A 16,912-nucleotide genomic window follows, 5' to 3' on the forward strand; every position below is an offset into this window, starting at 1 on the left:
GCACCGAGCGAGAAGATATGGGCCGTTATAAATTCGGGTGGAATTATTTTCTTTTATTTTAATAAAATTATATATTTACACTTTTTATCCTAGAGAAAGTGTAAACTTGAGGGGCAGTTGTGTAAATATAATCGAATTTGGGGGACCGGTTGTAATGTGAACGTAAACTCAAAACTACAATGGGTTTGAACTAAAACTACAATGTTTCCCATGACATTTAGTATTTAAGGGTTTATTTTAATAGAATTATATTATATATTTACACTTTTTACCCTAGAGAAAGTGTAAATTTGAGGGGCCGTTGTATAAATATAGTCAAATTTGGGGAACTGGTTGTAATGTGAGCGTAAACTCAAAACTACAATCGGTTTGAACTAAAACTACAATGTTTCTCATGATATTTAGTATATAAGGGTTTAGTATATAAAGGTTTATTTTAATAGAATTAATTATATATTTACACTTTTTACCCTAGAGAAAGTGTAAACTTGAGGGGCCGTTGTGTAAATATAGTCGAATTTGGGGGACCGGTTGTAATGTGAACGTAAACTCAAAACTACAATCAGTTTGAACTAAAACTACAATGTTTCCCATGACATTTAGTATATAAGGGTTTATTTTAATAGAATTATATATTATATATTTACACTTTTTACCTTAGAAAAAGTGTAAACTTGAGGGGCTGTTGTGTAAATATAGTCGAATTTGGGGGACCGGTTGTAATTTGAACGTAAACTCAAAACTACAATCGGTTTGAACTAAAACTACAATGTTTCCCATAACATTTAGTATATAAGAGTTTAGTATATAAGGGTTTATTTTAATAGAATTATATATATATATATATATATATATATTTACGCTTTTTACTCTAGAGAAAGTGTAAACTTGAGGGGCCGTTGTGTAAATATAGTCGAATTTGGGGGACCGGTTGTAATGTGAACGTAAACTCAAAACTACAATCGGTTTGAACTAAAACTACAATGTTTCCCATGACATTTAGTATATAAGGGTTTAGTATATAAGGGTTTATTTTAATAGAATTATTATATTATATTATATTATTATTATTATTATTATTATTATTATATATATATATATATATATATATATATATATATATATATATATATATATATATATATATATATATATATATATATTTACACTTTTTACCCTAGAGAAAGTGTAAACTTGAGGGGCTGTTGTGTAAATATAGTCGAATTTGGAGAACCCGTTGTAATGTGAACGTAAACTCAAAACTACAATCAGTTTGAACTAAAATTACAATGTTTCCCATGACATTTATTTGAACTAAAACTACAATGTTTCCCATGATATTTATATATATATATATATATATATATATATATATATATATATATATATATATACACTAAATATCATGGAAAACATTGTAGTTTTAGTTCAAATAAATGTCATGGGAAACATTGTAATTTTAGTTCAAACTGATTGTAGTTTTAAGTTTACGTTCACATTACAACGGGTCCTCCAAATTCGACTATATTTACACAACAGCTCCTCAAGTTTACACTTTCTCTAGGGTAAAAAGTGTAAATATATATATATATATATATATATATATATATATATATATATATATATATATATATATATATATATATATATATATATATATTTACACTTTTTACCCTAGAGAAAGTGTAAACTTGAGGAGCTGTTATGTAAATATAGTCGAATTTGGAGGACCCGTTGTAATGTGAACGTAAACTCAAAACTACAATCAGTTTGAACTAAAATTACAATGTTTCCCATGACATTTATTTGAACTAAAACTACAATGTTTTCCATGATATTTAGTATATAAGGGTTAATGTCAAACATAACGTATAGTCCAAGAACGTAAAATTTAATGTCAACAACATTACACAAACTAACGAGTAAAGGTTCAATGATTTATCATTATGAAACATTCTATGTAAAGATAGACTTCATGTTATGGATTCTCTGCATCCCCTAAAATCTGATTGCAGAGAATAAAAAAAAACACAATAGCATAAATTTGTACATTTACGTAATTTCAATAAATTAATTATAAAAGAACCCCCCCCCCCCCCCAACCCCCCCCCCCAAAAAAAAAAAAAAAAAAAAAAAAAAAAAGCACAAAGTGAAGCAAGAGAGCCTAGTTATATATGGTACACCTAGTTATGGTCACAAAATAGTGCCAAGAAGCCATAGGTGCAACACAAGCCAATAAGCTATAAGGCCTAGTCGTGCCCTTGGTCGACGCATCAAAGCTTGACCACCAGATACCCTGTAAAAGAGACATTAGAAACTAGAGGTGACAATCTTGACCCATTAATACAAGTCATTTAAAAAATAGCTCACAAAGGAAGGGGTTCAAAGGGTGAAGGTCACTCAAATTTCTATGTTTGATTGTTTGGCAAATAATGATTTTCTAAGGAATCAACATAAAAACTCACCCAAAAATTGAAATTTTGTGAAAGATGAGACGCCTTTTGAGTTGTGAAAACGGTTTAAAAGTCTCTTCAGATGAAAGTAGTAAAAAATCATTATATTTTACCCTCAGATAACCAGTTGGTATAGAACTGATTAATTGGTCCTTCAATAATCATAATATAATCATATACTAATATAAACTATAAAGAAATATTATACTAACACAATAAAAGATCTAATCTAAAGATTTACCAGATTCCGTCGAGTCGATCTGCAATCATCTTCCCTTGGACTGGGACCAAACCCGAAGTGTGAAGTGACTTGAATATATGACCTGTGATCATACAAATTTAATACACTTCTCCCAAAAGTAGGAGCTTTAGATTGTAGCCGGAGCTTGTGTTATTTATCAAAAACGGTTTTGCGGAGCACTTGTAGCTCTAGTTGTAAAATGCAAATTGGCGTAAAATGACCAATTAGAAAGCTGAAAAGAAATTTTTATAATATTATTATAAAAAAATCGTAATTTTCTTTACAAAGCGCTTGAACCCTTTCTTGAAAGCTACAACAAGCCTACAACGAGCATTTTGTTTAGAAGCTTCCAGAAAAAAACAAAAAATCTAATAATTCTGGCAATCACAAAAAGTTTTATTCTTTTTAGCTGAACACATAATGAATAGTAGAAAGATATATTAGAACCAAACCTTTATCTTCAACAGTTTTAGATTTATCAAGCAAACGGTCAGACTCTGAGTCAATGGTAATTGCAAGCTGGTCATTTGATCCCTTTCGTAAAGATCTCATTTGGGCAGCAGATGGCACTAAAGGCAACCCCATTTTTCCAACTGGAACCTGTAAAAAACGCATTAAAAATACAAACTTTATGAGTAAAAACTCTAAACATATAGGCGTTAATCAGTGTTACGATATTTCCCTTCCCGCAGTTACTTTCAAGTGATCATATGGGAAAACGTTAAGCTAGTTTTAGTTATTGCATATAATGTGATTAATTAATTTTAGTAGTAGTAATAGTACCTAGTAGCGAAAAAATGGTTGGGTTGGGTCGAGCGGGTTGGGTATCAGAAAGGATCAATGAAAAAGTCAGCAAAATTCCAATTATTTTAATCGATAACCAGTGTGTCAAATTTGATTACAAAACTTATATCATTTAAAATATGATTTAAAGTTAAGAATCCCTTGGAAAAATGATTCTTAAAGTAGCTTTTAGATAAGAATCTTCACCAGAAAACCTTCAGCTTAAAAAGACAGAGGTTATAAGACTTGGGCATACTTTAGGTGACTTTCGACATATTGACCCATTCGACCCATTTCCTATTCAGCTTAGTTTTCTGTTTACCTGTTTGACCCTTTAGAAATAACAGAGTACTCAAACAAGCCCATTCATAGGTAATTGAGATGAAATTGCTACTACTTATAATCCCACATTGAATTAGATGAACATGATAACAAAAAAATATGGAAATCAGTCACAAGAAAACAAAGATGCAATGCGAACACATACCTGATCATCAATTTCTGATATTTCTGACCCAACAGGCAAAGAAGGTGCTTCAAAGACACCTCGTTCCTGTATTATGTCGGGCCCACCTGTCCTATTTTGATTATATTCCTCAAGTAACTTAACCTTGCTCGATAATTCATCTGCAATTTTCTGGGTCTCCACTAATTTAAATCTTGATTTTTCATGATCCATGACGATGTCCTGAACAAGCCTCTCGAGTACTGGGAGCAGGCCCGCCACGTCAGCAGGTTTCTTGACTCCAACAAATTCATCACCTCCCAACTTTTGAATAATATTCTGCAACCCATCTTTATATTCCCCCTTCAAACGGTCAACTTCTTTTGATTGTTTTGAAATGGTTGACCGAAGGTCTTCTTCGGCGTTAGTAACCAAAATCAACTGGTCTAGCAGTTCATTTACGTTATCAACTATATAAAAGAGTTTCTTAACTGGGTCAGAATTTTCGGGCTGTATATCACCTCCTACAAGGTTTGGGAACGGGATTGTAATCCCGTTTATCTTATCAAACAGAGCTTCTATTTGTGAATTTGATAAAAGGGCATTTGCAGCTTCTTCCCCTGAAAAAATTAAAATAAAGAAACTGTATCAGAAGTAATGTGATGCTGCTAATCGTAAATTTACAGGTAGCGATTTTTACCCATTTAACCCATTACCTAACCCACCCGACCTGTCCATTTTGCTACCCGTATGATCATCAACAGAATTAAAAGTTTACCATGATCCTTAACAGATGAAATACTTTGAGCAGATAATTGCTGTTTGATCTCATTCAACTCATCCTCTTTTGCCCGATATTCTTCTAACTGGGAGCTCATTTCATTACACGTATTTCCGGAAGCTTCTAATTCAGTCTCCAATTCAAAAACTTTTCTTTGGAACGCGTCATTTTGCTCTTCAACTTTTTCATACATTGACCTTGTTTTATCTAATTCACCCTGTAAATCTTCAATAACTTCTTTGGATTTGTTATACGTTGAACTCGCTTTCTCTAATTCAGTTTGTAACCGTTCGATTGTGGTGGACATGTTCTCTTTCTCACTAACATGTTTTTCGATCAAACTCCGAACATTTCTAGAAGCAAAATGCAGCTCATTAGCAGCATACTTAACATCTGCTTCGGTCACTTCATCAACTACTATAGGATTTGATTTCTCCAGTTCAATGGTGGGGTCGGTTTGAAGAATATTATTATCAAAAAGAAATCTCAAATCTTGGGTGACATCAGCACATGCAGATACTAGAACTCTGATGTCATGTTCCAAAGTTACCACCCTATTATCGAGTATTTGTTTGTCCATCTGCATGTTATTCACATATTGCTGCAAGGTTTTTGTTTGTTGAACCATAGATGGCATAGTATTCCTTATTGCTTCCAGGTTTTTCAACAAACACGCAATCATGTCATCAACATGTGTCGAAAAACTGACAAATTGATCAGAAAGGATTTGGTTTTTAGCAGTCAAGCTATGCAAAGTTTTAGCAGCATATGAATCGATACCGACGGTATCTTCTGCATCAAACTCAACATCAATCAACCCAGGGTTCCACGCATCATTAACAGTTTCCTGTAAATCATAAATATTAAGTTTAATCATACGAATCTAAGATTATTTGTTGCTTTATAAGTAATGAAACCCCAAGAAAATAACTATAAATATGAATAAAAAGAAAACGTGTATGAATGATAGATACCTACAAATTTGGAACTCTTTCTGAGAGTTAGTACAATTGTGTTCTGCTAGTCATGATAAGTGATATATAAACTTTGTACACCTTGTTACCAAAAGACATTTAAAAACTTTATTATCATGGAATTTAATGAACTTTTCGATAAAGCAATTTAGAAGGTTTTTGTGCATCTAAATACACTTTGGTTGACCAGTTCAAGAAGAATCCTATGTAGTTACCTTTACATTTGATCCATTAGAGATAAAACATAACCCACTTCAACTCATTTATATGTACATGGGTCGAATTTGCCACCCCTAGACTCTAGTTACAACATTCTAATATAGACAGAAGAAACGATTAACTGATCACGTTACCTCAATAGTAGGAAGATCGTGCAGCTGTTCGGAATCAAGATTGTCCCTCATATCTTTCACAATGCCATTTAGTTCTTTTAAACTTTCAATTTTTTTGTTGAAACTTTGCTTAAAAAAGGACAACAAAGATTCGTCTTTTATAAACACTGCAAGGTTACCAATAAAACCTGAGAGATCTGGTGCCCCTTTATCATTCTTGGCTGCCAACTCTTGCCTACATGTACTCAACTCGATCTTGAGCGTTGAAATCTTCAGCTCAGCTTCTTCTTTCAGCTTCTTTATCTCACTCTCTAATACATTTCGAATATCTACAGCCTTCTCATTTTCCTGTGAAAACTGAGAAACATTTGTCTTCAACTGTGTCATTGCGTCCTCAAGGGACATTATCGTCTTTTTAGCTTCATCTAAATTACTAACATGAACAGAAACCTCCTGCTTATATTTCTCTATCTCCATTTGAACCTCTTCTTTTTCACCCGTGATCACAGATATGTTCTTTTCTGCAAGCGACAACGCATCTTCAACGTGACACTTGGCGCTCTCTAATTGGCTAACACGTTCCTCTGAACCCGAGAGTTTATCTTCCAATAATTTCAACATTTTCAGGGTTTCAACCAATTTGTTATTTAACGTATCCATCTCCTCTCTTATTATTTCCAATTCTTGTTCTGCGTGAGTTTTTGAAACTTCTAACTTTATCTTTTCTTCAGATAATTCAGAAAAACGTTTCTCGGAAACTGATAATGCATCTTCAAGAGATTTCATGGAGCTTAAAGCTTCGGTCAACTTACTGGCGAGTTGACCGGCTTCATCTTTTACATCTATCAGCTCTTGCTCTACCTGAGCCTTTGCAACTTGACATTCATTTATATACGTTGTGAAAAACTTCACCTTCTCAATTGGATCATTCAAATCTACTGAAAAATTAATATTAACACTATCAATGGTCTCAACTACTTCCTGTAATATGCTGTTGCTCTGAGCTAAAAACTGACCAATTTGATCCCTTTCAGATTCCAACTTTGGAATTTGTTCCCTGCAGTCACTCAATAACGATTCTTGTTTCTGAAAATCAACCATTAATGCTTCAATCTGAGCATTCTTTTCTGCCATTTGTTGTTTCATATTCTCACGTTCTTGAACAAGACCCTTTCCTTTCTTAACTGCCATAGACAATTTCTCCCTCAATAAAGAAGCTTTCTCCTCAAATCGTTGAAGATTTATCTGCAAAGAATCCCGTTCATCTTTAAGTACACGAAGTTCTTCAGAAGCCCTTGATCGATTATCCACCTCCAAATCAAGAATTTGCTCATAAAGCTTCGATTCCAAACCACATACATACATCAAAGTTTGAATCTTTTCAAGTTTTTCTTTGTCTATAGGTAAAGATTCGGTACAAACCTCCTGAATTCGTTCATACTTACAAGTAAGTTCTTCCAACTCCTTTTTATAATGATCTTTCTCCTGTGTTACCTCTAACAACGCTGCAGTTAAACGATCAATTTCAACACGTGTGGCCTCATTTATTGCATTATTATCATCTTGTAGCTTAACAAATTGCTCTTTTGCAAGATTATACGATTCCACAAGCCAACTAACTCGAGATTCAAAGTTAGGAAACTCTGTTGTTTCTGGTAACCCTAGAGTTATAGTTTCTATGCATTTTTCAATGACCATGTCCCTTTGCTGAAGAGCTTCTTGTAGTGAGTTAGCAAAAACTTGAAGCTGAGTCAACTCACTGTTCCTTGACTCAGCAGCCTCTAAAGCAGTTGACTTTGCTTGTAATTCAATCAAACATCTTTCAAGTTCACTCGTTTTCTCAGTAACCAATTGCTTCAGTGAGTCACGTTGCTGAACGAGTGCCTTTCCTTTTGTAACAGCCATACTAAGTTTTTCTTTAGTATTATTAAACCTCGTTTTTTCCTGTTCAGCTTCCGCTTTAAGTTTCTCGATTTCTGAATTCATCAGCTCGATTGTTTCCCTGTTTTTATCTAGCTGATGTTCTAATTGGTTAGTTTTTTCATTAAACTCAATTTCTTTCCTTTTCAGCCCAACTAACTCGTCTCGTACAGAAGGAAAAACCATCTCCAACCCATTTTGCATATCGAAAGACGAATTGACCTCGGTCAAACAATGGCCGAGCATTTCAACTTCAGATAAAAAGTACTTGTACTTCTCGAGCAAAAAGGCGGTACTGTTTTCAAGATAAGATAACTTCCCATTAACCGATCTATCCGCCAATTCTACCTCACCAAATGTAATTGCAAGAGAAGATAAAATCCTATCTGCAATGTCCTTAACAGACGACATTTCATCATATCCAATCTTTACTTCGTCATGTGATATTGACTGCTCGTTGACCTTCACCGTAAGATCCTCAATCTCTTTATCCTTCATATGTAAACTGGCATAAAGTTCCCTAATTGTGGCCTCAGCCTGTGATTGCTTGTTCAGAGAAAGCTCAATAAACTTAGAGCACTCAATTACCATCTCATGCAAGGGTAAAATGGACTTTTCACCACCCTCCTTTGTTTCCGACTCATGCTGATCACTAGAAAGCACACCATCACTTGTTAAGTCTTGATAGCTTAGAGCCTTGAGTTGATGATGAAGATTACTAACTTCTTTCACCACTGCCTTTCTTTCTTCCTGCAAAAGAAGCTTAATTCAAGATAATTGTATTGTATTATTGTGTATAGAACAATGTATTACATCACATATACATATAGACTTTAGTTACCTAAACCCTAAAGCCCATTATATGACCGGGCTTAACCCTAATATTATGTCTAACAGTAATAGATAGCACCCTTGCAACATAAGAATATTACAAAAAAGGTGATATCCAACCTCATCATCATGTGGTATGATTTCTTTTCCTTTATCAAATTGAGGCGTCTTAAATTGAATATCTTCAGTATCAACTCCAAACGGCTGTTGGCGGGCCCTAGTTCCAGTACCAGGGGATCTCCCTTCACCAGAAGCCAAGTTATCAGGACAATCCACAAACTCATCGGGTCCCGCATCATCATGAGTCTTTACATCAGGTAGATCGCTCTGTACGATATCTACTCCTGTTACTACTACCCCATCATCCTGTTCTAGACGCTCAACCTGAAGATTGCATACTATTTTTTAGTATCAACACACATAAAATAAATAAACAAATTCAACTACTAATACTAATAGTGAGCTAAAAAATTGAGAACCGCGCCAATCTGAGCTCTTACATTAAAAAAGGTATATCGTCCAAATTGACTCTAATCACATTGATAAGGTTTTAATCACATGTAAACATTTACGTAGTATATGTTAGCCATATAGTACACCATATAGTACGCCTATTCTTTACCCTAAATTTGAGCTATATCAAACTAGAATACAACAGTATTAAACCTAAAATAACTAACTAATACAGTTTAATTGATAATTGAAAGCAATATGTAAGTAAGCATACAATAAATACTAAACTGGTTACCTGATCAATGGAAGCAGAATCCATTTGAGCAGAATCAAGTGACTCAATATGAACAAATTCATTCTCACCAGAAGATGGGCTCCCTGTAGCCTGCTCTGATTCATTATCATCTTCCATATCTGTACATCACATATATAAACCGACTAGATCTATAACATCGCATTAAATCCAAATCTAATCTTAATCGATTAAAAAAAAGTTCACTTATTCAACGAATTAATAATAACTAAGGAGACAAATAGGTTAATAAGTCACCTTAGATTTTTAAGAATAAAATGTGATTGTAGTTGAATTGAATTTGAAATTGAAGACGATATATATATTTTATGATGATGATGATGATGATGATGATGATGATGATGATGATGATGTTATCGAAGAGGTGTTGAATTTGGGGGTTTCATGATCTGGAATCAAATTTGGTTTTTAACGTTTTATTGTTATTGTTTGCAGTGCGCGTAACACATTATTATAGTTACAGTTCGGTATGTAATTACGGATAACTCCACTAGCTTAAGGAAAATGATTTTTCACCAAAGTAACCAACCAATCCCACTAATTATAGTTTTGACATTTGTCATTTATTTTGGAAAAAAAAAAGATAAAAGTCAAAATTTCTCAATAAATAAAATGTCCGTTCTAAAAAAATACTAATGTGATTTCAATTTGATGCAAGAAAGGATTATAATAAAAATTTAATAAAATAATATTTGTCACTTACAGGATATGATATATTCAGACACTTGTAGGATCCGAACAAAGTGCGTTTATAAAAGGAAGACTTATTCTAGATGGGACGTTGATTGTAAATGAAACGATTAAATATTTAAAAGCAACCAAGCAACAAGGTCTCCTCTTTAAATTTGATTTTGAAAAGGCGTTCGATTCCATCAATTGGAATATTTTAATGGACGTAATGAGGTGTATGGGTTTTGTTGATAAGTGGAGAAAGTGGATTTTTTCGTGTCTAAATTCCGCCTCAATTTCGGTTCTTATAAACGGATCACCTACAAAAGAGTTTTCCTTAGGGCGTTGTATTCGACAAGGGGATCCGTTGTCGCCTTTTCTCTTCATTCTTGCGGCGGAAGGTTTGAACATACTAACGAAATCGGCTACCGAAAGGGGACTTTTTGATGGTGTTAAAGTTGGTAAAGATAATGTTGTTGTATCCCATCTTCAATACGCCGATGACACCATCTTTCTTGGTGCTTGGAATCGTGCAAATGCGTGTAGCCTTCAAAATCTCTTAAAATGTTTCGAATTGGTGTCGGGGTTAAAAGTTAATTTTCACAAGAACTTTCTTTACGGGATTGGTGTTAGTGATGTTAATGTGCAAAACATGGCCCATCGTTTAAATTGTCAAGTTGGCACTTTTCCCTTCACATATCTAGGCCTTTCGATTGGTGCGAACATAGGCAAAATAAATAGTTGGAATTCGATTATTGATAAAATAAAAGCTCGGTTGTCAAGTTGGAAAATGTGAACGTTGTCATTTGGTGGACGACTACTCCTAATTAAATCGATCCTCTCGAGTTTGCCATTGTATTATTTTTCACTTTTCCATGCCCTGCCGTGTGTGTTAAAGTTACTTGAGAGTGTGAGGCGTATTTTTTTTGGGGCGGGTCCGATTCGGGTTCTAAATTATCTTGGGTCAAATGGGCTAATGTTCTATCTTCATATGAATATGGGGGTTTAAATATTGGTTTTTTAAAATACAAAAATTTGGTCTTATTAGGGAAATGGTGGTGGAGGTTCAAAACCGAATCTGAATCCTTATGAGCTAAAATCGTTAAATGCATTTATGGTTCGTGTGGTGGTTTGGATTTAAGGTACGAAGAAATTCGTGCCTTAAAGCCAAGCATATGGCGTTCAATCATTTTAACAGGTCATGATATTCAAGGGCTTGGTGTCCAATTCGTGAACTCGTTCGTAAAAAAGATAAGTGCATATTCAACTACTTCCTTCTGGAATGAAGATTGGCTTAGCGGTAACAAAATAAAGCTCGCGTTTCCTAGACTTTTCCAACTTGAAAGCAACAAAGATGCGGGTGTAAAAGATAGAGTGGATCGCGTTGGTGATGTTGTTACATTCAAATGGTGCTGGTCACGACCTCCCTTCGGCAGAACTGATGACGAACTCAACAATCTGTGTAGCTTGATTTCGGGGGTACTGTTTCGCAACTAGTGGTGAAGCTTCTGTGTCGTGGTCTCTCTCTAATACTGGGAAACGTTCGGTTAAAGAGTTATGCAACATCATCGAAGATCAAGTCATGGCGGATAAGTCTATTAATATATAAACTTTGCGTAATAATTTGGTTCCTAAAAAAGCTTGAGATTTTTGTTTGGAGATCAATCAAAAGACGTCTTCCAACATTGATCTAATTAGATAAAAGGGGTATCGATTTGAATAGTACTAGGTGCCCATTATGTGATGATGGTCTTGAGTCCGTGGAACACTCGTTGATATTGTGCAAGCCTGCTTATGATCTTTGGAGTCGAGTATATACATGGTGGGGGCTCGATAATTTTTCTGTAAGATCCTGAATTTTTGTGCATCAGAAAATGTTCCTGAAAGTGTCAGTAAATGTGTTCATCAGAAACTACCACTAAGAGTCAACCTAACACTTATGCATTTTCAGAATTTACATCAGAATCAGAGTCAGACAACTTCAGTCCCTGAACTTCAAAATCAGAATCATATATCATCATTTTAAATTGGGTTAAATGAGGGGTATATTTGCCATTTTGCATATGGACGGGTTTTTGGCCATAAAACTGACCAAAACCTTATCTTATCTCCATTTCATTTCTTTTCTTCCATTCCCATCTTCATCTCAAACCCTAGAGAGAGAGAGAGAGAGGTGCTTTAGAGAGATAAAGCTCAAATCGAGGAAGAAGAGGAGTGATTCGGGTGAAGGAGTAAGAGGTAAAGTTGTTCACCTCGTCTACGGCTACGTATTGGTTGTCGTGGTAAGTGTTGAATCTGAATTTCAATTGTTTGATTCTTGTTCATGTTTAGGGTTTGTGCTAGTGAGAGTTATAAACCCCACTTGTTGTAAGATTTGGGGGTTTTGGGTATTGTTAGTGTTTGTAGACCTAATTATTGTGGGTTTAGGGTTAGATGAAAAATTTGGAAGTGTTTTTCATGATTTGAGTGTTTAAGCACTAGTTTGTAAGTGTATTGGTGATGTTGGATGTTCATAAGAACTTGTGTACTAGTCAAAATGGGTATTGACTTTGATTTGTGTCAAACTATGTTATGGGTCAAGATTCGATGAACCAAGCATATAAATGTTTGATTCAAGTGTTAAATGGTGTTTTGGAAAGTTATGTAGCGACCCTACAAAATCGTCATTAACGGCGCCGTCTACTTAGGTCCCATTACGTGGTCGTAAGTCTTTAAAATAATGTTTGACCAAAAATATTCGCATTCATTTCAAATGTAAGGATTGTTTCAAAGTTTACAAGAATAGTTCAACCACAAGTTACGTTACAACGTTATAAGTACAAATGAAACCTATACGACACAATTTAAAAGTAGCCAAAAGACGCTCCATGTATGCATGTATACTCGACATCCAATGCAAGTATCAAAATAATGAGCGGAAGCATGTATCACAAAAACGTTCAAGGACCTGAGAAAAACATAGAAATCTGTCAACGAAAACGTTGGTGAAATCATGGGTTTAAGTAAGTAAGTAAGTACAAATGAACCACAAGATTTATAACATTGAAATGATAGTAAACCATTCTAAAATTTGTTATCACGAGCACCCAATTATCAAGGCTTAACTTTCCATCCATAGAACCTCATCACAATAGTGTTAGAACATACACTGTTTCTCGAAAATATATTTCATCCAATAATGGTAGCGAACCGTCCGAATGAGGGTTTGTCAAACCCGTATGGCCATACAACATAAGTTCTCGCTTACACCCGGCAAGTGTAACTAATGATAATCTCATTGAGGATTTTTGTTCTAACTCGTATGTAGAATGTTTGTTTTTGTACTTGTGTTCACTTTGTAAAACGAACATTTATGTTTTCTCATCCCAAATGTAAGTTTAAAAGAGTAAAAGTGGGACTATGATCTCACCTTGAGTGCACGAGTAATAAAGTACTTCACAAGTAAATGTGTGCAAGGACAATTGCTAGTCTTGACCTAAACAAGTAGGTTGTATCAATAACGGTAAACACGATTGATCAAAGTTTTCCAATTAGTCCTATGGCTCGTTACGACTCGATTATATATCATGTGAATCAAGTTGTCAAGTTCATGCAAGAATCAAGTATACAAGAAGATTAGAACGGTTTAAACAAGTATTGGTTAAGTTTGGACAAAAGTCAACTTTGGTCAAGTCAAAGTCAACAAAAAAGTCAACACATTCGGGTCGAGGCCCGAACTATTTTTCTGAGGTTTTTAATCATATATAAGCATGTTAGAACAAGTTACATGTGAATCAGAGATGCGTAGCATAGCAAACATTTTTCGAAAAAGTGTCATGGTGAACAGCCGCTGAACACGGCTTATGTCGCGCCGCGACATGGGATGGCCGCGCCGCGGCAATCAACTGGAGCTGGTGCCTGGCTCGTTTCAAAAGTCTAAGTCCCAAACCAAATTTCATTCAAACACATTTAACGAACCGTAAACATTCAAGGCACGAATCTTATATCGTTGGAAATGTAATTTGACGAGGAACACAACTAAACACATTTTATCAATTAAAAACATCATTTACAAAAATCAAAATCCAAGTTGAATGCTCATTTAATGCTCATCATAAATGCTTCAAGTTCATAAATGCATATTGATGATTCGGGAATTAAATGCACACATATGATACACCGTTTCGTAGATAATTACGTATATAATACAACTAGACGCTTACAAATAATATTGCAAAGCATTCAATGCATCCAAAGTTCATTTTACTTCTATCAAACACTAACTCAAAATCATAAACTTAATAATTATGTTTATGAAGCTTTTCCATGTCAACCTACACACCAAATTGAAGCTAGTGATGCTAGTAACACATTTAATACATGCACTTTTAGCATCTAACAACATTTAAGCAACCAAATCACAAGCTCAAACACACCAAATTTCAAGTTCATGCTAGTTACTTAAAATAACAAGGACAATCATATAAGTCATATATTCATGTTAGACTTGAGCCATAGACACTAATTAACACTTTTATAAGTTAAAAACATCAAGAACAAAGAATCTAGTGATTTTAGAAAGTTACCCAAACTTGATGAAATCGGTATGGAATCGAAGAGGAAGTTGCAAGGATTCCAAATATGTAATTTGTTTTGTAAAACACTTGCTATATTGGAAATAGGTGATGAATCTTTGTATTGGGTGTTTGAGAGTAAAAGGTGAAAGTATTAGATTTGAGGAGGTGAATGAATGGATGAGGAAAAAGTTGAACACTTTTACCTAGTCAAAACTTTGGTCACTTGGCAAGTTTAGTCCCTCGACCTTAAAAGCGGGTGTGTGAATTACCTAAACGAGTTATTTTAAAACGCGTTTTAACGAAAGATGTTATAATCATATAACGGACTTTAAATAAATAAACAGAAAGTAACGGAAAAAGGCGGGATGTTACATTACCTACTCCTTAAGAGAAATTTCGTCCCGAAATTTAAGTAGGCGTAGTGGTCGTTGTTTCTTCTTCGAGATCTTGCGTTTCTGCATCCACGAATAAATGAGGGTACTTCCTTTGCATTTGATCTTGTCTTTCCCAAGTAAACTCGGGTCCTCTTTTGGCATTCCAACGGACTTTAACGATCGGGATTCTACTTTGTTTTAACGTTTTGACGGAGTGGTCCACAATTTCAACCGGTTCCTCCACAAAATGAAGTTTGTCATCAATAGTAAGCTCTTCGAGAGGAATGATGAGTTCGGGTTCGGCAAAATACTTCTTTAAATTTGACACATGGAAAGTAGGATGAACGGAGCTCAGTTGAGGCGGAAGATCTAAACGATAAGCAACGGTTCCAACACATTCAAAGATTTCGAAAGGACCAATATACCGCTGATTTAGTTTTCCGCGTTTCCCGAAACGGATTACACCTTTCCAAGGTACGACTTTTAACATTATGCGGTTACCGACTTGGAATTCGAGGTCGTTGCGCCTTTTGTCGGTATAGCTCTTTTGACGACTACGGGCCGTCCGGAGCCTATCTCGGATTTGAACGATCTTCTCGGTTGTTTCATGAATGAGTTTGGGTCCGGTGATTTGTGTGTCGCCTACTTCGGCCCAACAAAGAGGAGAACGACATTTGCGGCCATATAACGCTTCAAAAGGTGCGGCTTTAATACTCGCTTGATAACTATTGTTGTAAGAGAACTCGGCTATTGGAAAATGCTTGTCCCAAGCTTTTCCAAAATCAATAACGCAAGCTCTTAACATGTCTTCCAAAGTTTGAATCGTGCGTTCGCTTTGTCCATCGGTTTGTGGATGATATGCAGTGCTCATGTCTAAACGCGTTCCCAACGCTTCTGTAAGGTACGCCAAAATCTAGAAACAAAACGGCCATCTCGATCCGAAATAATCGATAAGGGTACACCGTGATGGGATACGATCTCTTTAATGTAAAGAGGGCGAAAACCTTCCTTTTTCATTTCTTCCAACTGTCTCATAGTATCAGCTAACCAATCATCTTTATCTTCACATTCCGATTTTTCAGATTTTTCACTATTAACTTCATGATTTTCATCAACCTTTTTATTAACTTCTTCTTCCTTCTCATCAAACAACTCATGCATGAAAATTACCTCATCACGATCAAGACCTCGAACCTTATCATCTTTTGACTTATCTTCTTCGGTAGCATTTAACTTCTTTATTTCCTGATCATATTCTTCCTCAACCATATCAAACTCCCATAAATACTTCAAACCAGGTTCATAAACATCAACCCTATTTACTTCCCTAATAACATTCACCTTCTCAAAACGAACTTCCTTAGAAACTTCAGATTCAACTGGAACTTTTCCCTCGACAAGTTTGAATAACTTAGTAACATTGCGTTCTAAGTTTTGAATGAACGCTTGATGATTATTTTGTACTTGGGAAAGTTGAGCTTTTATGTTATCATTAGCTTCATTTTGATTTTTGATAAAGGTGAGGATGCTTTCTTCAAGATTAGATTTTTGAGCATTAGAAGAATTTGGAATGAAGGGTGCTCTAACAGGAAAGAAACCAGGTGGGTTTTTATTATTATTAGCAGGATAAGGCGTATTATAATTATTTCGGTAATTCGGGTTTCCTTGAAATTGATTAACATACGAAACATTCTTGACTTACTCCATGGTAAGACTAGCAACACAATCTTTAGTAACATGAGGACCTTGGCATTTTTCACAACCTACCTTAATCATATACATTTCCT

General features: G+C 34.9%; 1 protein-coding gene across 1 annotated transcript; it reads right to left on the bottom strand.

Moving 5' to 3' along the window:
- Positions 1-2,147: 2,147 nt before the first annotated feature.
- Positions 2,148-9,811, bottom strand: LOC139871838 (trans-Golgi network-localized SYP41-interacting protein 1). Its single transcript, XM_071859584.1, is given in 10 exon segments — positions 2,148-2,296; positions 2,695-2,776; positions 3,147-3,294; positions 3,965-4,533; positions 4,701-4,920; positions 5,299-5,550; positions 6,019-8,679; positions 8,881-9,144; positions 9,509-9,627; positions 9,764-9,811. Coding segments are annotated over 9 exon segments (4,416 nt in total). The 5' UTR covers positions 9,626-9,627; positions 9,764-9,811; the 3' UTR covers positions 2,148-2,193.
- Between the last annotated feature and the right edge of the window lie 7,101 nt (positions 9,812-16,912).

This window comes from Rutidosis leptorrhynchoides, chromosome 10, assembly GCF_046630445.1.
Source record: "Rutidosis leptorrhynchoides isolate AG116_Rl617_1_P2 chromosome 10, CSIRO_AGI_Rlap_v1, whole genome shotgun sequence".
Taxonomy (NCBI): Eukaryota; Viridiplantae; Streptophyta; class Magnoliopsida; order Asterales; family Asteraceae; genus Rutidosis; species Rutidosis leptorrhynchoides.